At 61.3% G+C, this 21,437-nt stretch overlaps 1 protein-coding gene across 1 annotated transcript; it reads right to left on the bottom strand.

Moving 5' to 3' along the window:
• Positions 1–597: 597 nt before the first annotated feature.
• On the bottom strand, positions 598–18,812 carry COL2A1 (collagen type II alpha 1 chain). Its single transcript, XM_074530714.1, has 54 exons — positions 18,354–18,812; positions 16,468–16,668; positions 15,777–15,793; positions 15,537–15,569; positions 15,387–15,419; positions 15,221–15,274; positions 14,972–15,076; positions 14,574–14,651; positions 14,324–14,368; positions 14,188–14,241; positions 14,044–14,097; positions 13,883–13,936; positions 13,735–13,788; positions 13,586–13,639; positions 13,391–13,435; positions 13,209–13,262; positions 13,067–13,111; positions 12,895–12,948; positions 12,716–12,814; positions 12,522–12,566; positions 12,104–12,202; positions 11,616–11,669; positions 11,031–11,138; positions 10,814–10,867; positions 10,615–10,713; positions 9,940–9,993; positions 9,483–9,581; positions 9,347–9,400; positions 9,150–9,203; positions 8,890–8,943; positions 8,730–8,783; positions 8,596–8,640; positions 7,888–7,986; positions 7,696–7,803; positions 7,554–7,607; positions 7,315–7,368; positions 7,113–7,166; positions 6,977–7,030; positions 6,777–6,884; positions 6,614–6,667; positions 6,478–6,531; positions 5,880–6,041; positions 5,681–5,788; positions 5,158–5,265; positions 4,925–4,978; positions 4,731–4,838; positions 4,362–4,415; positions 4,148–4,255; positions 3,979–4,032; positions 3,754–3,861; positions 3,161–3,449; positions 2,743–2,930; positions 1,914–2,156; positions 598–1,275 (listed from the first exon to the last, which is right to left on the bottom strand). Exons 1-54 carry the CDS (start codon positions 18,508–18,510, stop codon positions 1,129–1,131), a joined length of 4,533 nt encoding a protein of 1,510 aa, XP_074386815.1. The 5' UTR covers positions 18,511–18,812; the 3' UTR covers positions 598–1,128.
• Between the last annotated feature and the right edge of the window lie 2,625 nt (positions 18,813–21,437).

The following is a 21,437-nucleotide window of genomic DNA, read 5'->3' as shown; positions in this document are numbered from 1 at the left end:
CTTGCGGGAGAGATCTGAGCAGGCTTGGGCCTCTTCGGGGTCACTGGGCTGATTTTTGTCAAGATCATTAAAAAAATCCCATTTCTGAGCTTTTTGCCTGTAATGAACAGCATGGTGAGGAGAGGAATTTCCATGTGGGATTTTTTGTGGCACAGCAAGAGTGGAGTCTCCTACTTCCAGTGCTGCAAAACAGCCCCAAAATTGAGTTTTTGCAGGTAGAAAACAGGATAAAATTTGTAGGGAGGAAGGGACAGCCGCCCCTTGCCCTGGTGACACCAAGATTGTCCCAATCCTAATTATAGGACAAGAATTCCACAATTAAGCCTCCTGCTTTTCCAAAAGTTTCTACTTCAAAATTTTTCACTTTCAAATTTTTCCTTTTTTTTTTTTGTCTTTTCTGGGGGATTTCGCCCCCCTCTTCCCCCTTAGCTTGAAGTATCCCAACCCAAAAAATGTGCAGTTTTACCCCAAAATGAGGACTTCAATAGGATTTTTTCCCAACCTAAAGAACTTCATGGTGGTTGAAATGGGGAGAAAATATTCAAATTACTGCAAACACACCCAAAAGAAAGAGACTCAACTCAACTTTTACTTTCGACCAAAAGTGATTTTTTTTAGATTTTTTTCATTTTATACCAACAGATGTTAAAAAATACAGACTCGTTTTACAAGAATAGCACCATTTTTTGATTTTTTTTGTGTGTTTTTTAACTCATATTATACATGAACACTCCTGCTGAGGGGAAAGGGGAAAATTCGGGGTGAGGAGGGGATTTTTGATACCTGGATTGGTGAAATCCCATCTTTTTTTCAGGGAAAAAGGGATCACTGACATTCCCACCTCCACCTGACCTCAAAAACAGGTCTTCCAGGAAGAAAATAAATAAATATTAACGGGTTTTTCCTTTGATTCTGGTGTTGGGATGAGGTGGTTGCTCCCTGATCTGGGGTGAGCCCTTTCAGTGCAGAACTTCTCAGCTCCTTTTTGGGGTGGATCCCGTTTCTTGTGGTTTTTTTCTTTTTTTAAGGAATCGGGCCGGGCTTTTTAAAAAAACAAAAACCAAACCAAACAAACAAAAACCACGACAACCAAAAACAAACAACCACACCAAAAAAATCCTTTTTTTTTTACAAGAAGCAGACGGGGCCGAGGTCAACCCCAAACTCCTGCTCGGGTCCCCCAATGTCCATAGGTGCAATGTCCACGATGGGCAGGCGCGAGGTCTTCTGCGAGCGGTACTCGATGACAGTCCTGCCCCACTTCCCCGTGTGTTTCTGAGGTAAAAACAGACAAAATTGGGGTCATTTAACCTGTTACATCCTCGCCAAACCCTTCAAACCCCAGTTGGAACCCACATTTGTCGTCATCAGGCATAGAGAGGCCCCACTTCTTGGTGTATTTATAAGGAAAAAAATGGGTGAAAATGGGGTTATTTAATCCTCCAGAACTAAGTTTGAGCCCAAATTTATCATTAGCATTGGAAAAATTGAGTTATTTAATCCTCCATAATTTTCCTAATCTCAATTTGTGCCCCAAATTTATCATTAGCATTGGAAAAATGGATTTATTAATCTCCTAGAACCTTCCCAATCTCAGTTTGAGCCCCATTTCATTGTTAAACCAAGAAGGGCCGTGTTTCTCAGTGTATTTCTAGGGGGAAAACACTGGAAAATGGGGTTTGGAGTCCCCATCCCTGGAGCACCGCAGCCAGCTGGAGGTGTTACCCAAATCTTGGCCGTGGTGACACTTGGTAACACAAGATGCTGTCCCCTCACGGGTTGGTGGCACTTGGTGACAAGATGCTGTCACCTCCCAGGTCGCTCTCTCTGACCTCCCAGGTTCCTCCCTATGTGGTGAACCCCGCGATTTACGGATTTGCCCCGATTTGCCCCCTCTCCCTCCCAGCACGCACCGTGCAGCCGTCCTCCAGCACGCTGTAGGTGAACCTGCTGTTGCCCTCGGCACGGATCTCGACGTCGTTGGAGCCCTGGATGAGCAGCGCCTTCCTCAGGCTGCCCGACTCCTCGTCCAGGTAGGCCACGCTGTTGCGGCAGTGGTAGGTGACGTTCTGGGAGCCCTCGGTGGACAGCAGCCTCAGGAAGGTCATCTGGATGTTGGCCGTGTTGGGCGCCAGCTCCTCAGCGCCGTAGCTGAACTGAAGGGGGGAGGGAAGATTTCAGATGGCATTTTTGGGGAATTTTGGGCTTTCTTGGGGGTATTTTTGGGGAATTTCCACAGTTTGCTTTCCAAGACCTGGAAACTGTCATGGCCTGGTGCCAAGATTTCCATGAAAGTCTCTAAATCAACTGGTTCTGATACAAAACCCATCAATTTCACCTCAAGGAAGGACATTGCTCCGAGTTTTCCTTAAATTCCCTAAATCCACCAATATCTGATCCAAACCTTATCAATTTCACCCCAAAGAAGGACACCACTCCAGGATTTACATAAAGTCCACTGGATCCACCAGTTCTGATCCAAATACCCCCTATTTCACCCCGAGGAGGGACATCAACTCCAAAGTTTCAGTAAAATCCCCTAAATTAACCATTTCTGATCCAACAACCACCAGTTCCACCCACAGGACGGACATCACCTCCAAAATTTCCATATAATCCTCAAACCACCCAATATCTGATAGAACCACCAAAAGTTCCACCCCCAGGAAGGTAAGCAGCTCCAACTCTTCTGTGAAACTCCAGGCACCCTGTTTCCCCTCCATGCCCTTCCCAGACACCCACGTGGAAGCCGCCATTGATGGTCTCGCCGAACCAGACGTGCTTCTTCTCCTTGGCCTTGCTGCTCCACCAGTTCTTCCTGGGGATGCTGCCGGGGCTGGGGTACACGCACGTCTCCCCCGTGGCCATGTTGCAGAAGACCTTGATGGCGTCCAGGGTGCAGCCCTGGTTGGGGTCGATCCAGTAATCACCTGTGGACCGAGGGCGCGGGGTCAGTGAGTGACCGCCCGTGGTGGGGTCAGTGTGGGCCTTGGTGGCCGGGAGGGTGGTGGAGGAGACAAGGAGGAAGATGGGGACACAGGGATGGAGGCAGGGATGGACACAGAGGGACGCAGGGATGGACACAGGGACAGACACAGATGGACAAAGGGATGGACACAGATAGACAGGGATGGACACAGGGCTGGGGCCTCTCTCTCACCGCTCTTCCAGTCGGGGTGGCAGAGTTTGATGTCTCGGCAGGTCCTGGCTGGGTTCTTGCGGGAGCCCTCGGGGCTGCGGATGCTCTCGATCTGGTTGTTGAGGGCCTTGAGGGTGGCGTCCACCTCGGCATCGTGCGGACGCAGCCCCGGCGCCGCCTCGTCCGCCCGCATGTAGCGCCCGGGGTCGGGGCCTTTCTCGGGCTGCCCCAGCCCCGCAAACGCCGACATGTCGATACCGGTGCCGGGGGGCCCGGGGGGGCCGGGCGGGCCGGGGTTCCCAGGAGGACCCTGCAGGAGGGAGGAGCGGTCATGGGGTGATTGGCCGGGACTTGGATCCCTCTGTTCCCCGCTGAATCCCACTGTCCCCCACGGGATCCCTCTGTGGCAGGTTCCCTCTCTCTCACAGGATCCGTCCCCTCCTGGATCCCCTCCCCTCCTGGATCCCCTCTCTCTCGCAGGATCCCTCCCCTGCAGGATCCCCTCTCCCCTCCTGGATCCCTCCTGTTCCCCACAGGATCCATCTCCTCCTGGACCCCTCCACTCCTGGATCCTCTCTCCTCCCGGATCCCCTCTCCCCGGTGTTCCTGCTCACCGCAGGGCCGGGCTCGCCGCTCCTCCCGCGGGGTCCAGGGGGGCCGATGGGTCCGGGCATCCCATTGGAGCCGTCCTTGCCTGAGGGGCCCACTGGGCCGGGGGGACCCTGAAAAACCCCAAACAGGGCTCAGGGCACAGCAGGGATGGGGTTGCCACCTCCAGGCGTGGCACCAGTCCAGGGGCTGCTCCTTTTCCCTTTTTCCCCCAAAATTCCGGGACTTACCCTGGGTCCGGAGGGACCTGCGGGTCCGGCAGCACCCTGGTCTCCAGAAGGACCCTGGGAAAGACGGGAGGATGGAGGATTTGGGGTTGCACGGGAGATGTGGGATTGGGGTGTGGGATGTAGGATTTGGGACCTATGGGGGGCTGTGGTCCCAAATCCCAGCACTTACGGGGGGCCCGGGCAGCCCCTGGAGCCCGGTGAAGCCCCGGTGTCCCTTCAGGCCGCGCTCTCCAGCCTCGCCCGCCTCGCCTTTGTCACCACGCGGCCCCTGGGGACCCTGCAGGGGGGACACGGCGGGTCAGGAGTGGGGGTGATCCCAAACCAGGGTGCCAAGCTGCGATCCCAAACTGGGATCCTAGGAATTCCAGGTGGGACTCACTCACCGGCATCCCCCGGGCGCCTGCGGGGCCAGAGGGACCCATGGGACCCTGAGCACCCTGTGGGAGAAAGGAGGGCAGTCAAAAACGGCGGGAATGGGATTTGAGGTGTGGGAATGCGGGGTGTGAGATTTGGCGTTCCCAGCTGCCCAGGGCACTGCAGGTGTTCCCAGTTTTATCTCCTGGGGTGCCCAGCTCATTCCCAGCTCCAACCTCTGGAGCTCCCAGGCAGATCCCAAACCAGGAATCCTCAGGAAGTCGCTCGGAGCTGCTCCCGGTGACATTTCCAGATGATCCCAAACAGCTCCATGGCGTGGATTTGGGAGGATTCCCAGTAATTCCCGTCTCCCCCCCATCCCGAGGTGTCCCACTCACCGTCTCTCCCCTGTCTCCCTGTTTTCCAGTGGGTCCCACGGGGCCGGGAGCTCCGGGAGCGCCGGGAGCGCCCGGAGCGCCCACGGGGCCGGTCTCACCACGATCGCCCTGGGAACAGGGAATGGGGTCAGGAATTCTGGCATAACGGGAATTCCCAGGAATTCCAGCCTTTGAGAAATCCAGGATGAGCTCACCTTCACTCCTGCTGCCCCATCCCTGCCCGGGGGTCCATCAGCGCCGGGATTTCCCTGGGAAAAGAGGAGGAATTCAGCTTTTGCCTTTGGGATGGCGGGAAAACTCCTTTATCCAGGCAAAATTCTATGGGGAAAACGTGCTGGGATTTTCTGGGATCAACCTGAAGGCTGTCTCCACCCAGGGTCAGCCAGAGATCCATCCTGGATATTCCAGACATTCCTAAATTTCTTACCTCCCTTCCAGGCTCTCCAGCTGGTCCAGTCAGCCCAGGGGGTCCCACGGGCCCAGGGGGTCCCCGGTCACCGGCAGATCCAGGTGCTCCCTGTTTTCCAGGCTCTCCCTAAAAAACCAGGAACCCCCCCCATGAGTGTGTCTGGGTGGACTGAGGGCAGAAAAGCAGCAGGGAATCAGGAGAGAGGGAGGGAATCCAAACCCTCCTCGGCCACAAATTTTCCCCAGAGCTCAGGGGGCACACATTCCCGGTGGGAAAAAGGAATGGAAATTGCATCCTGCTGGTCTGGTGCATGGCCGTGTCAGTGGGGGAAAAAGCCTTGGGAGATTTTGGGACATTTTTTTGGCATGGAAAGAGAATCCCAAAAGCACTGGGATGGGGATGAGCAGCTTCCACCACTCCCCACCTCCTGAAATCCTTCCACACCACGAAACTGCCTCTGATGAGCTCCCATTTCTTCCCAGATTTTGGGATTTTTTTGGTGTTTGGGGTTTTTGTGTGTGTTTTTTAGGGTTTTGCTCACCGAGGGTCCGGGCAGCCCCGGGAAGCCGCGTTCGCCACGCTGCCCCGGCAGCCCCACGATGCCGCGCTGTCCTGCCAGCCCCTGGGGGCCGGGGGGCCCGTCCGGACCCTGTGGGGACAAAAAGCGAGGGGAGGGAGGGGTCAGCGCCGCTCGGAGGCTGGCGGAGGGGCCGGGGGCAGCGTCCCCAAATCCCAAATACCGCGGGGCCGTCCTCGCCGGGCTCGCCCTTCTCGCCGGGGGGGCCGGCGGGGCCCTGCAGCCCCGGGTCCCCCGCTCGGCCCGGGGGTCCCGCGTCGCCCCGGGCGCCCTTGGGGCCGTCCTTGCCCGCGGAGCCGGGGGGTCCGGGGGGTCCGGGGTTACCCTGCAGGAGAGATCGGGGTTAGAGGGGTTTCCATATTCCTGATCCATCCCTGAGCCGTGCCTGATCCCGTTCCCGATCCATCCCTGATCCCAGCCCTGGCACTGCTCGAGGATTGGGGAGCACTGGTGATGCCTCTTAGGAAGGGCTGAGTGGTGGCACCCGGGGGTGGCTTTGGTTCGGGGACATCGTGGGGAGCTGCCCGCCCCCGAAGCTGGGGGCAGCGATCCTGGCTGATCCCGACTGGCCTGAGTGATCCCAGAGCTTCTGAGCGATCCTGACTGCCCCAACGTGAGCTGTTCCCACATGATCTCGGTTTTTCCCCAGGGATCCCAACGGACCTGAGCAATCCCTGATCTTCCCAAGAGATCCTGGCTGCTCCCAGTGATCCCAGTTCCCCCCCAGTGACCCCAGTTCCCCCCAGTTGCCCCCAGCTCACGTTGGGACCGGGGGGTCCGACGCGCCCGGCGGCTCCAGGGAATCCGGTGGCTCCCTGGGGACGGAGGCAAGAGGGGGTCAGACCTGGCTCCTCCCCCACTCCCCTCCCCCCTCACCCCTCCCCTCCCCCCACTCACCGGGGGTCCCTGAGCACCCCGGGCTCCTTTGGGACCGGTGACACCAGTGGGACCCTGGGAAGAGGCATAAAACCAATCAGGACACTCAGGACCTGGAGATTCCCGGGATGAGGGACCCCCACAAGGGCTCAGCCCTAATTGTGGGGGTCTCGGCTGGACCCACCTGCGGTCCAGGAGCCCCGGAGGGACCCTGAGGCCCGGGGGCTCCGGCGTCACCCTTCTGGCCAGGCTCGCCTTGCTCGCCCTTGGCTCCGGGCTGGCCATCAGCACCCTGGGAAAGAGTCGTGGTCAGTGGTCAGCAGCTGCTGGGGACGCTAGGATGGACTGGGGACAGAATTGGAATGGACTGGGGACAGAACTCACTGGGGGTCCAGCGAATCCAGCAGGGCCAGGGGCTCCGGGCTCTCCGCGCTCTCCCTGTGGGGGAAACGGGGTGAAAATCAAGGGAATGGGGCCAATGTGGCACTGCCAGTACCGGGGGGGGACAGGTGGCACTTACGGGGGCACCGCGGGCTCCAGCGGCTCCGGACGGGCCGGGGGGGCCAGACTCGCCCTGGAAAGGAAGGAAAGGAAGGGGGAGTTGTGGGGGATGGATGGGGTCTGTCTGGGCAGGGCTGCCCCAGGGATCAGGTGGGATCTGCCCCAGGGATCAGGTGAGATCTGTCCCTGTGGGAGCACTGGTGGGGCCACCCCGGTCTCACCTTCTCGCCGTTGGGGCCAGCGGGGCCGGGGGGACCGATAGGACCGGTCAGACCCTGTGGGGACAGAGGGGACAGTGAGGTCACCAAGGCTCTGGGTAGCCACCATGGACATCCCTCACCAACCACCATGAGGAGGAGGCCACCAAGAGCATCCCTGGCTGGCCACCATGGGCACCTCTGGCTGGCCACCAAGAGTGTCCTTGCTTGGCCCCCTCCCTCCCCGTCCCCATCCCACTCACGCGAGCTCCGTCCTTTCCAGGGGCTCCCTCAGGTCCTTTCTCTCCAACGTCTCCCTGTGGGGTGGCACAGGGCCAGCGTGAGCCCAGCTGAGCCCTGGTGGCACTGGTGGCACCCCGTGCCCCCCATGTCACCGTCACTCACCCTGTCCCCCTTGGGACCGGCGATGCCAGCGGCTCCTCTCTCCCCGGGCATCCCCTGCAGCCCCGGGGGTCCCTGGGCGCCGTTGGGGCCAGCGGGGCCGGTGGCACCCTATAGCAGCAAAGGGACATTATTGGGGTGTCACCCCCCGCGGTGGCACCGCCATCGGCACTGTCCCCTCCTTGTGTCACCCACCTTGGGTCCGTCGGTGCCGGGGGTGCCAGGGAGGCCGCGGGGCCCCTGCAGGCCCTGGGCACCGGGAGAACCGCGCTCGCCGGGGAAACCGCGCTCGCCCTGGGGACAGAGGGGACAGCTCAGTGAGGACACAGGGACAGGGGGACAGCTCAGCGAGGACAGTGGGGATTGCTCAACAGAGACATGGGGACATGGACATGGGGACAGCTCAGCGGGGACACAGGGACAGGGGGACAGCTCAGCGAGGACAGTGGGGACAGCTCAACAGGGACATGGAGACATGGACATGGGGACAGCTCAGCGGGGACATCGGTACGGGGGACAGCTCAGTGGGGACACAGGGACAGGGGAACAGCTCAGCAGGGACACGGGGACCAGCAGGGACATGGGGACATGAACATGGGGATGGCTCAGTTGGGACAAGGGGACAGCTCAGCAGAGACACGGGGACAGCTCAGCAGGGACATGGGGACACCATGGTGGTGGCACCAGGGGATGGGGAGGGCACTGTCTCATGCTACCCTGGAGGGACTGGGATGAGGATGGAACCAGCATGGATCTGGTGGCCCTGGGTGGGGACAACCAGGCCCTCCAAAGTCCCCGTGGGATGAACACATCCCCAAATGGGAGGACAGGTGACACTGGCCCCTAAAAGCCCCCCACAGGGGACACTCTGTGACCCACCCCCAGGTGACAGGTGACACTTACCCTGGGACCCACGAGCCCGGGGGCTCCGGCTTCTCCAGGAACGCCCTGTGGGAAGGGGACAAACGGGTTTGGGGTCAGGCCTGAGGGATTTGGGGGATCCTGACCCCACCTGGGGGGGGACTGGGGAGTCTCACCTGGTCTCCAGGTTTGCCGCTCTCGCCGGGGGGACCTGGCGGCCCTGGCAGTCCCTGGGAGGGGACAGGAGCCATGTGAGAACAGTGACAGCAGGACCCTGGGGGTTGGGGTGGCATCACCCCAAACGCCAAATCCCAAACCCCAAACCCCTGAGCTCACCTGGAAGCCGGAGGGGCCGGGGGCTCCTTGCTCTCCCCTCTCCCCTGCCGGGCCCTGTGGGATGGACGCTGCTCAAGGACCCCAAAAACCTTTGGGATTTCAGACTTCCCCCACCCCAAGATTTTGGGGATCCCACAAGGCCCCAGCACCACAGGGGCTAAGGATTTGTGGGTTTTGGGATCCCCCAGCAGATCCAGGGGGGCTTTAGCCCAAATCTGGGGTTTTTAGCCCCAGTCCTGAGCTCGCCCAGTTGCACTCACAGCAGGTCCTGGGGGTCCGGCGGCTCCAGTCTCTCCATCCTTTCCAGGAAGTCCCTGAGGAGACGGAAAACTGAGCCCCAAATCCCATAATGCCTATTTCCCCCCTTCCCGTGCCTCAGTTTCCCCCTTTGGGGGCTTTTAGGGTGGAGTGGCACCAAAAGGTGAATTTTTGGGGTTTGTGTGATAGAAAACCTCACCCTCAGCCCCGGTGCTCCAGGAAGTCCTTTTTCACCAGCTTTTCCAGGCTCGCCCTAAACAAGGATGGAGGATTTGGGGTTCTGGCCCCAGGGAGAACTCCCGGGTATTTTTAGAGGGAAAAGGGTCCTTACTCACATTGGCACCTTTGGGACCAGGGAACCCCATAACACCAGGTTGGCCCCGAGCCCCCTGGGGGCCGGGGGGTCCGGGACGTCCGTCCTCGCCAGGGGCACCCTGTGGGGACAGCGGGGTCAGTGGGGACAGGAGCCCACCCCAATCCCAAACCATCCCCAACACACCCCAAACCCCAAACCCTCCCAACCCCAAACTACCCCCAACCCCAAACCACCCCCAAACCACCTCCAACCCCAACCCCAACCCACCCCAATCCCAAACCCCAACCCACCCCCAACCCCAACCCCAAACCACCCCTGACCCCAAACCCCAACCCCAAACCACCCCAAACCCAAACTCCAAACCACCCCTGACCCCAAACCATCCCCCAAGCCCAAACCCCAAACCACCCCAATCCCAATCCACCCCAACCCCCAGACCAGCCCAAACCCCAATTCTTTTATGGGGTGTCACTCACTGTGGGGCCGACTTTGCCTTGGGGCCCAGCATCCCCGGGGCGACCTGTGAGACCCTGTGGGGACAAAAAGGGTTTGTGGTGTGACCATGACCCCATGGCCGTGGAGTGACCCCCAAAAGGCACCCCAAAGAGCAAGGAACCCCAAGGAGGGGTTTTGGGAACCCCAAATGCACCTTGGGAATCCCAAAGAGCATCTGAATTAGCAGAGAGCATCTTAATTAACCTCAGAGTTTCTTAATTAGCACCAAAGAGTGCCAAGAGACCAAAAAAGGTCTTAATGCCAAAGGGCATCTTGGCTAACCCCAAAGGGGCCTTATTGACCCTGAAAGCTCCTTAAACAACCCCAAAAGCACCTTGAACAACCCTAAGAGCATCTTATCAACCCCAAAGCACCTTATCAACCCCCAAAATCTCTTTAACCACTCCCAAAATCACATTATTGACCCCAAAACCACCTTGACCACCACCAAAATCTCCTTAAACCAACCCCAAAATCACCTCACTGACCCCAAAATCATCTTAACCACCCTTACCAATCCTAAAAGCACGTTAGTGACCCCAAACCCACCTTCACCACCCCAAAATCAGCTAATTGACCCTAAGAGCACTTTAACCACCCTCAACCCCCCCAATCCATCCCCCTGTCCCGTGTTTGGGGTCACTGCTGTCCCTCACCCTGGCTCCAGGCAGGCCGGGCTCTCCGGGGCGTCCGGGGTCGCCGGTGGCTCCTTTGGGGCCGGCCAGGCCAGCGGGGCCGCGCTCGCCCGGGGCTCCCTGCGGCGAATTTGGGGTCAGTGTGGGGGATTTGGGGTCAGTGTGGGGTCACTTTGGGGTTGTCACCCCCGGGACACCCCCGGTGTCCCCAGAGTCCCACCTTGGGGCCGGCCAGCCCGTCTTGCCCGGGGAAGCCGCGGTTGCCAGGAGCTCCCTGTGGGGGAAGACGAGGATTTGTAGGGTCAGGGATGGGTTTTAGGGCTGAGTGAAGGGGTTTTGGGATTGGGGTCAGTTTTTTGGGATCAGGGTTATTTTTTTAGGGTCAGAGTCAGTTCTTTGGGATTGGGGGTATATTTGAGGCTGAGGGCACCACAGACCCTCTCTCCAGGTGGCCCCAAAGGTCCAGCAGCTCCAGGTTCTCCGCGGGCTCCTCTCTTCCCTTCCTCCCCGGCCGGTCCGGGGGCGCCCTGGGGTCCTGCGGGGCCCTGAGGGCGAGGAGGAAAAGGGGTCACAAGGAGCCTTCATCCCCTCCCTGGACCCCCGGGAACAAACCCCATAAACCCGAGTCCCCTCGTGCCCCCCTGTCCCCGCTGGCGCCGGGCGCGGCGGGGCCCCATTGATGGTGGTTAATGAGGCGAGGGGGGAATGTCCCAAGGCGGGGGACGGCCCCACGGGGGGACACCGAACACTGCGGCCATTGTCCTTCTGTCCCCCGGCCACTGTCCCCCCGCGGGGGGGCGGGGGGGACGCTGCTGCCCCAAGGGGCCTCGTTAGGGGAACGGCTCATTAGGGCCCAGAGGCACCGGAGGGGAGAGAGGGGCCGGGATGGACACTGGGGTGGGATGGACACTGGGATGGATACTAGGATGACCAATGAGGGGCTGGGACTGGACACTCCATGGACAGTGAGGGCTGGAGTGGACCCCCGGCCGGGGGCTCTGGCATCCCCCAGCCCTACTCACCGTCTCTCCCTTGGGTCCCTGCTCGCCTTTGAATCCCGCGATGCCGGGCTCTCCCTGATAAGGGGGGATAGAGTACAGTGTCCCCACAGCTGTCCCCACCCCGTCCCTGGCCTGGGCTCCAGGTCCTTGTCCCCATCTCATCCCATCCCATCCCATCCCATCCCATCCCATCCCATCCCATCCCATCCCATCCCATCCCATCCCATCCCATCCCATCCCAATTTCCACTCCCAGTGTTCCCTTACGGGTCAGGGCCAGGTGACCCAGGAGTGACCCAGGAGTGACCCGGGGGTGACTCTGGTGAGGGGACACCCAAAGGGAAAAGGTATGAAGGGGGCGTGGCCTGGGCATAAAGGGGCGTGGTCATTGGCTGGTAGATGGGCGTGGCCAAAGGGCGTGGCGTGGTCAGTGGCCAGGGGTGTGGTCAGGGTCCGGGCGCGGTCACCGGGCGTGGCCGTGTCCCCGGGGGGACATCGGGGGTCTCTCACCGTCTGTCCCTTGGGGCCCAGCGGGCCGGTGGCTCCCTGGGGTCCGGGTGGGCCGCGGGGGCCGGGGAATCCTGGAGCGCCGGCGATGCCTGGAGCGCCCTGCGGACACCGGGGGACATCAGGGACCCGCCACAGCCCTCAGTGTCTCCAGCGTCACCGGTGTCCCCACTGTCCCCATCTCTGCCGGCAGTTGCTGTCCTCCTGCAGCTCAAATCCCACCCTGTCACTGCAGCTCCAGGGTCCCCAATACCCCCTCAGTGTCCCCACACATCTCTGTCCCCCAGTGTCCCCCATCCCTGAGTGCCCCACGACCCCCAGGCGACCCAAATGTCCCAAAATGCTAGCACAGCCCTCCCTGGGCACCTGCTCCTCACCCCGGCCCATCCCTGTCCCCATCCCTGTCCCTGTCCCCACTCACCGCCGATCCCTTCGCTCCGGGGATGCCATCGGTCCCTGGGTTCCCCTACAAGAAAACCTCGCTGAGCTCCGTGCCTCAGTTTCCCCGGATCCGGCCCCGTCCCCGCCACTCCCAGCTCAGGGGACAACGCCGGGGGACAAAGCCACCGGGGCGAGGGAACAAAGCCACCAGGGCGAGGGGACACAGGCACTTACGGGGGCGCCGGCGGGGCCGGGCGAGCCGGGAGTCCCGGATTCCCCGCGGGGGCCCTGGGCACCCTCGGGTCCTCGCGCTCCGGTGGGACCCGCTTCACCCTGAGGGGGAGGTGACCGAGAGGTTCAGGGGTCACATCGGGACCCTGCTGTCCCCACCGGGACCATCCCTGTCCCCTCACCTTGGAGCCGGGGGCGCCGGGGAAGCCGGGGGCTCCTGCGGGGCCGACGGGACCCTGGGGGCGAGAGGAGCGTGAGGGTCCCCCCGGGCTCCGGGGGGCCTTGAGGCACCTCGCTGTCCCCTCGGGGGGGTGATACAAGGGCGGGGGTCGCGCCAACCCCCCCCACACTTACCGGGGGTCCGGCCGGGCCCGGGAGGCCGTCGTTGCCACGAGCGCCCTGTGGGGAGACGGTGCCGGGGGTGAGGGGGGGTCCCCAGGGCGGGGGTCGGGTCCTCCCCGCCATCCCCGGATGCCACCGGTGCCACCACACTCACCGCAGCGCCCGAGGGGCCCGGGCGTCCTCGCTCTCCGGGCAGCCCGCGGGGACCCTGTGGGGACAGAGAGCGACACGTGAGGGTGACAGAGGCGAGGGTGACAGAGGTGAGGCCGGGGGGGGCTGGCCCTGGCCGAGCCCACCCGGCCGTGCCTCAGTTTCCCTCTCGCAGCGCTCACTCACCATGGGTCCGGGGGAGCCGTTCTCGCCGGGGGAGCCGGACTCGCCCTGCGGGGAGGGACACAGGTGACACAGGGCGAGGACGGTCCCCTGGTGCTACGGGGACGGCCACCAGAGCCAGGGGACTGCCACCCCAGCAGGGGACAGCCACTGCACCCCAGAACTGTCCCCAGTCCAGGTACCGCCACCCCCTCTCACCTTGGCTCCAGGTGCTCCCGCCTCTCCCTTGGTGCCGTCCAGGCCGGGGTAGCCCTGGGGACAGCGACACGGCGGGGGTGTGACAATGACAGAGCCGCTCCGGGGGGACGCGGGGACAGGGAGGGGACAGGGAGGGGACACGCACTCACCCGGTGGCCTTTGACTCCAGGCAGGCCGGGGGTCCCGGGGAAGCCACGAGCACCCTGCGGGCAGCGGAAAAGGGACAGTTGGGGACAGGGAGGGGACAGGGAAGGGACAGCCGTGGCTTTGTGGCGGGGCCACCGGTGCCACGCTCACCTGGGGGCCGGGGGGGCCGCGGTCACCGGATTTCCCGGGTTTGCCAGTCTCGCCCTGCGGGGAAAACGAGATTTTTCAGGGGTTGGGGACACAAAAATGTCACTTTTTGTCCCTTCTCAGCCCGGCTGCCACCGCGGCTGAATGTCACCAGTGTCACTCACGTCGTCACCGGGTTTGCCAGGAGGTCCCGGAGGTCCCCGGGGACCCATCGGACCCTGCAGAGGACAAAGAGGCGGCGATGAGCGGCACTGGGGGCTGGCAGTGCCCGGGTTTGGGGACGTGTGGGGACATTTGGGGACACTCACAGCAGCGCCGGGCTCGCCGGGCTCACCGGGGTTGCCTTGGAATCCTTGGGGACCCTGCGGGGACAAGGGGACATCAGCGGGGGTGGCCCCAGCCGGCCCGGCCAGCCCGAAATGTGAGGAGGGGGGCGATACTTACGGGGGAGCCGGAGGGGCCGGGGGGGCCGCGGGGTCCCATGGGGCCCTGGGGGACACAGAGATGTCACACGGGGGGGACGACACCGGCTGGGGACACCCCCGGAGCCACCAAAGACCCCCCAAAACTGGGGGTCCTGGAGGGGGGTCCCAAATGGGATCGGCTTGCACGGGGGTGGGGAGGGGTTCGGGGGGAATTGAGGGGATCTGGGGGGGTTTCATGGAATATTGGGGGGATTTTGGGGTGCCATTACCATGGGTCCCTGCATGACGCCCATCTGAGCCCCTCCAGCCTTCTCATCAAAGCCCCCAGCCATCTGAGCCGCGAAGTTCTGCCAGGGAAAGGAGGCTCAGCACCCCGGAGACCCCCCAAAAAACCCCAAATTCCCCTCAGAAAAATCCAATTCTCATTAAAATCCCCCCAATTCCTATCGAAATCACTGCTACTGCACTCAAAACCCATCCAAATTCCCTCAAAACCTCCCCAAATCTCCTCAACCACCTCAACCCCCTCCCAAAATCCCCTCCCAACCCTCCTCAATTCCCACCAGACTCTCACGAACCCCCCCCAAATTCCCCTCCACATCCCCAAATCTCCTCAATTTCCCCCCAAACCCCCCAAATCCCATCTCCCCCCCCCCCCAGTACTCACCCCTCCCCCGAGGCCGGGGGGTCCCGGGGGTCCGGGGGGCCCGGGGGGGCCGGGGTTTCCTGGGGTTCCGGGCTCCCCATCCCTGCCCCGTGGGCCGGGGGCACCCTAGGATGGGGAGGGGGGACAAAGAAAGCGATTTTGGGTGAGTTCTCAGCTGGTTTTTGGTTTTTTGGGGGAGGTAAAAGAGGATTTTAGGTTTTCACAGCGGATTTTGGGTGAGGGGACTTTTAGGGGTTTTGGGAGTCTCACCTTCTCGCCCTTCTCGCCGCGGTCCCCTCGCTGTCCCTGCTCACCTGCGGGGCCCTGGGGGGGAGGAACAGGATGGGGGAGGGGGGGGTCAGGAGTCCCCTCCCGCCCCTCCCCCGCTCTCCCAAACCCCCCTCCCCCAAAAATCCCAGCCCGGAGCTGCTCCCACCTGTGGGCCCGGGGGTCCTCGGGGTCCTACGACCTGTGGGGACACAAAAGGGGGGGGCATCAGGACTGGAGGGGTCCCAGCCCCTTTGTGGGGTCTCCCAGCCCTGCCCCTCCCACCTCAGCCCCTTTTTGGGGTCTCCCCCCCACTCACATCTTTGATGTCACCAGGTTCACCTTTCTGTCCCTGCAAAGAGAAGCCAAGGGTGAGACCCCAGAACTGCCCCAAAATTCCTCTCTCTGACCCCCCAAGGGCCCAAAACTACCCCAAGATTGCTCTGTCTGACCCCCCGTGATGAGCAGAAAACTGCCCCAAAAGCCCCCTCCAAATTCCCAATTTTGGCCCACCAAAACCACCCCAAAATTCGGGACAATTGCTCCCAAATTCACTCACCTTGGGGCCAGGCTTCCCTGTAGGAAATTAAAAAAAAAAGAAAAAAGAAAAGTAAAGAGAAATTAATGGGGAGGTGACACAAGAATTTGGGGTGGGGGCAACACGAGGTGGCTCTGTCCTGGTCGGGCTGTTGGGCCAGACTGGGGGGCACTGGGGGCTCCCCCAAAGCAGGGCCAGCAGCGAGGGGCTCGAGGGGGCTTCTCGTAGGGGTTTGGAGGCTTTTTGGGGGTGCTCAACCCTTTAATCCCCCCCAGCTGGGGAAGGGAAGGGTTAAAAAAAGGCAACTTTGGGGGTTTTGGAGGTTTGGGGGAAGTGGGTTTAGGGTTTTCTTTCACTTTGGGGTGAAATTCCACAATTGGGAACCCTGCTTGGGGCTGTCTGTGGGGTTTCCATTCATTTTGGGGTGCATTCCCACAATTTCGGGGGATTTCCACCAAAGCCCTTTTGCTGGGGGTGCAAAATCCCCTCCTACCACCCTTTCCCCCATTTTTTTTCTGTCTAACCCCCCCCAAAACCTCCAAATTTTCAACCAGGGCTAAAAACCTCGATGATTTTTCCCCTGGGGCCGATTTTTCCCCGTTGTTTTGGGGTGAAGTTGCCTTTTCCCTGCGCTGCCGCATGGATGGCGCCATCCATGGCCGAGTAATTTATTTATTAATTCTCTAATGAAGGGAAATAAATAAATTACAACCGCTGGGCTGCTCGGTGGGGCAAATGGGGCAGCACTCTCCGAAGGGGATCTCGGGGCTGGGGCAGTCCCGCAGCTCTTCGCACATGATCTCGTCGCACAGCACCGTCCCCGTGTCGCACACGCAGATCCGGCACGGCTCCGGCTTCCACACGTCCTTGTCGCTGTAGCGGTGCCCGTCCTGCAGGCAGCTGCCAGCCTCGGCTGCGGGGACAGCGCGGGGACAGCGTGGGGACAGCGCGGGGACAGCGCGGGGGAGGCGGTGGCACTGCCAGGCTCGCTGTGAGCGCGGCGGGGAGGAGGAGGAGGAGGAGGAGGAGGGAGGGGGACGCCAGAGGGGCCCCGCAGCCCCCAGTGAGGGGGGACAGCTCGGGCACAGCTCGGGGACAGCCAGGAGGGGGTGGTGGCACTGCCAGCCCCGTCCTGCAGGCAGCTGCCAGCCTCGGCTGCGGAGACAGCGCGGGGACAGCGAGGGGACACGCGGATCGGGGGGAAGGCACTGAGCACCAGGAGGAAAAAGAGGAAGGAGGCCAAAGCAGCCCGGCATAGCCCCAGTGAGGGGACAGAGCGGGGACAGCCAGCAGGGGGATGGTGGCACTACCAGCCCCCCTCTGAGCCCCCTCTGGGACACAGCCCCGAGCAACGACACCCCTCGAGTGTCCCCGCAGCTCTGGTGGCACCAGTGTCCCCACGGGCTGGGGGACAAGGGGCGCTGGTGTCCCCAGGCTGAACTCACGGGTGACCCGGAGGTGCTCCTGGAGGGTCCCGGGGGGCCCCCAGGGTCCCCAGGAGGTGCCTCGGGGTCCCTGGGCTGCACACGGGAGCTCCCAGGTGTCCCCAGGGTCCCTGGAATGTCCCCAGGGATGTCCCCAGGGCTGGCCCTCAATGCACTCCCTGTCCCCAGCCTGTCCCTGCTCCAGGTCACCGCCCGCTCCCCCGGCTGTCCCTCTGCCCCCTCACCGTCACCTGCTGCCCCCATGTCCCACCTGTGCCCCTCCAGCCATCTCAAACTGTCTCCTTCCTGTCCCTCTCCGTCCCTACTGTCACTAAACTCCGTCCACGCCACACACCTGGACCCCAAACTGTCCCCCAGTGTCCCCACCATGTCCCCCCTGCCCCGCCTCGTGCCATCCTCCAGTGTCCCACGCTCCCTGCCCCATCTTGTCCCCCCACTGTCCCCCAGGCTGCCCCGGGTGTCCTCCACCCTGTCCCACTCTGTTCCACTTAATTTCCCACTGTCCCCCGACGTCCCCAGCTCCCTTCGTGCTCTCCCTCCCTGTCCCCCAGTGCCCCTCCGTGCCACCAAGCTTGTCACACATTTCCCTGACACTTTCCCCGCTGTCCCCCACTCTCACCCGCGCTGCTGTCCCGGGATGCCTCGAAACTTTCCCCTTTGTTCTGTGCCTGTGTCCCCAGGAAGCCCCCGATGTCCCCACGCAGCCCCGCGGTGTCCTCAAACTCCACTCTGCCCCCTCCCCGCCCCACTGAAACTTTCCCCGTGCGTCTCACGCTGTCCCCCGATGTCCCCAAGCTATCCCCCGATGTCCCCTCGGTGTCCCCAGGCTCCAAGCCGTCCCCCCCGCCACTCTGAAACTTTCTCTGTCCATCCCAAAACGTCCCCTAGTGTCCCCCGAAGTTCTCTGCTGTCCCCCATCCTCTTTCTGTTCCATCTCCCCTCTGTCCCCATTGTTCCCCGCTGTCCCCTCGCTGTCCTCCCCTCCCCTTCTCCAACTTTCCCTCAACGTGTCCCCCTCGCCCCCCCCGGCGATGCCCCAAAAGTTTCCCATCCCTCACCGCTGTATGTTCCCTCTATGTCCCCGTTGTGTCCCCGCTGTGTCCCCTCTGTGTCTCCGCTCTGTCCCCTCTGTGTCCCCATCCCCGCCACTCACGGAGGTCTCGGTCCTGCGCGGCGGCGGCGGCGGCGAGGCAGAGCAGGAGGAGGAGCAGGAGCCCGGGCCGGGGGGCGGCTCCCGGGGCCGCGCCGGTGGCTGCGGGCTCGGGGAGGCGGCAGCGGCGCCCGCCGGGGGCCGGGCGGTGTCCGGGCATGGCGAGGCGGCTGCGCCCGATCCGCGCCCGGGGCCGGCAGTGCCCGCTCGGCCCCGCGGCCCCGTTTAAGTCCCGGCCCCGCCGCCCCCCGGAGCTGTAACCCGAGCCGGGCCGGCCCCGTCGGGCCCCCCGGACCTTCCCCCGGTGGCTCCGGACCCTCCCCCGGCCCCCGAGCGGGGCCGGCCCTCCCGAGCCCTCCTCGGGCCCCCCGGGCCCTCCCCCGGCCACCACCGGGGCCAGAGCGGGCGGAGGGACCCGGGCTCAGGGGGGCTGTGGGGTCTGGGGGATGTGGGGTTTGGGGGGATGAGGGGGGTGAGGCGGCACAGCCCATCCCATCCCATCCCATCCCATCCCATCCCATCCCATCCCATCCCATCCCATCCCATCCCATCCCATTTTCCCATTTTCCCATTTTCCCATTTTTCCATCCCATTTTTACTCCATCCCCATCCCACTTTCCCATCCCATTTTCCCATCCCATCCCCATCCCATTCCCGGGTCCTGGGAAAACCGGATACCTCCGACCCGCCCAGGGATGGGACTCCCCCCGCTCCGTCCTCCCCCGCCTCCCTCGCGGTGTCCCCGAATCCCCGCCCCCCTCCGGGGCCCCCTCGGGTCCAGCGCGACCCCTCCCCCTTTCGCTGTCCCCATTCCCGGCGGAATTCCCAGCACCAATTTTGGGATCAACAGGGGGACTCGGGGAAACCCCCCCCCGACCCCAAACCCAGCGCAGACCCCCGCCCCCAAATTGCCCAGCCTGGATAGGGACCATCCCCTTCCCCAAATCCCCCCAAATGCCCCCAAATGCCCCAGAAAACTCTCCCAAGTTTTTGGGAGTTAGGGCGGGATTTGGGGGGGATTTAAGGGGCCGTTAAGGGAGTTTTGGGGGAGATTCTGGGGGAGGTTGGGGGGATTTTTTGGGGCGGGATTTTGAGGGGTTTGGGAGGAATTTTGGAGGCGATTGGGGGGATTTGGGTGTTCCCAGCCCCAGCAGGTGGACGAGCGCTCGGCGTGGCCGGATCTGGCCGGGACCGGGGCCAGGCCTTGGCTGCGGCCGCCGCTTTCCGATGGAACAGAAAATTTGGGAATGAATCAAAGCGCCAGGGAGGGGCTGCCCGACCCCTCCCCAAATTCAGGGGCGGCTCTGCTGCCGTCCTCAGGGTGACAGAACCGGGACAGGGCCGGGGACGAGCCCAAATCCCCCTGAACCCTCCCCACATTCCCCCAAAAACTCCCCCAAAAGCGGGGTGGGGACAGCGGGGTGGGGAGATCGCCTCCCGCCCTCCTCGGAGCGCGGACACACCGGTGGCACAGGTGCCGCTGGTGGCACTGGTGACAGCTGACAGTGGCACTGGTTGAAGTGGCAGGGACACAGGTAAGGCCGGGCGCCCCCAGTTTCCCCCCCGGCCCCTGATGGCCTCTCCAGAGCCGGGGACAGGAGGGGACCCCGGGATGGGGCGGGGGGCAGAGCGGGGGGCGTGGTTTGGGACCGAACCGGCACAGGGGTGGCACCGCCCCAATGTCCCCACGGGATCCTGGCTGTCCCCATCACGGTGCCACCACCCGCGAGCGTCACCGGCCCCGTCCCGATGGATTTGGGACTCAATTTTCTCACCCCAAATTCCCCAAATCCCCCAATTTAGGCTCAAAATTACTCTGAGAGAGGAAGGGGAATTCAGTTTTTACCATTTTTCCCCATTCCCCCCCCAATTTTTATCCTATTTCCCCCCATTTTTACCCCTAATTTTCCTCATTTTTTACTCCACTTCTGACCTATTTTTGTATCATTTGGCTCTTAGCTCCCTCCATTTCTGCCCCATTTTACTCCGTTTTGGTCCCATCTTAACCCAAATTTTCCCCCAATTTCACCTGATATAAACCTCATTTCTGCCCTATTTTTACCCCATTTTGCCCTATTTTAATTCCCATTTCTCCTAATTTCTGCTCCTTTTCCACCCCATTTTTACCCAAATTTCCCCCCACTTTCCCCCCCATTTGCCTCTTGATTTTTCCCACTTTCCCAAACCACCCAATCCCATCAAAATCCCAAACCCAGAGAGGGAACTCCTTCACTGGGGGATGAGCCAGGAATTTATTTTTCCCTTCTAAAAGGGCTTTTTTCAACACAAAAACTCCCCAATTTTCATTTTTTCCCTCTGGCACCTTGCAATAACCTCAGATCTGGCCCCAAATATTCCCTAGGATCCTTTTGGGATTGAGGAGCAGAAAAAAGATCTTTGTCCCCACCTAAAACTCCCAGATTTTACTTTTTCCTCCTAATTTTACAGCTATTTCACTCCATATTTTCAATTATCCCATGACATTTCCTATTAAAAATTAAAATTTAATAATATAAAAACAATATCAGTTTTTGAGCCTCTAATTGATTTTTTTAGGGGATGAAAAAGCCCCCAAATCCCCAATTTTGCAGTGGATTCATGTGAAAAAAGCAATTTTGAAGACCCCAAGCCTTACAGAAAACCTGATTTTGGGGTGAATTTACCCCCTAAAAATTAATTGTAGGGACACAAAATTTGCTTTTAAACCCTAAAAAACTCAAAAATCCCAAATTCCTTTTTTCCATTTAGGGTTTTCTCTTCCCCTCCTTTTCCCTGTGGGAAAATCCCCAAAATTTCCTTTTTCATCCCGTTTTTGGGGTTTTGTCACACAGAGCCTCTTTGTCCCTTTTCCCCCTGGAAAGGTGGGAAGGGGCCCGAAATGGGGGAAAAATCCGGGAATTTTTGTGGGATGAGGTCAAAGCCTTCCCCCCTCACACGGCCTCTTCCTCCTCCTCCTCCTCCTTTCCCTCCTCCCCCTTTTTTGGGATGAAAAGGCGATTTTTTGGGAAAGGTACAAAGGGATCCTTTCAGGGATCGAGGGGGAGGGCGCTCAGGGCCTCACCGGGGATTTTTTGGGGGCTATTTTGA

Source organism: Zonotrichia albicollis, chromosome 33 (genome assembly GCF_047830755.1).
Source record: "Zonotrichia albicollis isolate bZonAlb1 chromosome 33, bZonAlb1.hap1, whole genome shotgun sequence".
Lineage (NCBI taxonomy): Eukaryota > Metazoa > Chordata > Aves > Passeriformes > Passerellidae > Zonotrichia > Zonotrichia albicollis.
Note: the sequence above shows the minus strand (reverse complement) of the source record. Positions and strands in the feature narration are given on the sequence as shown.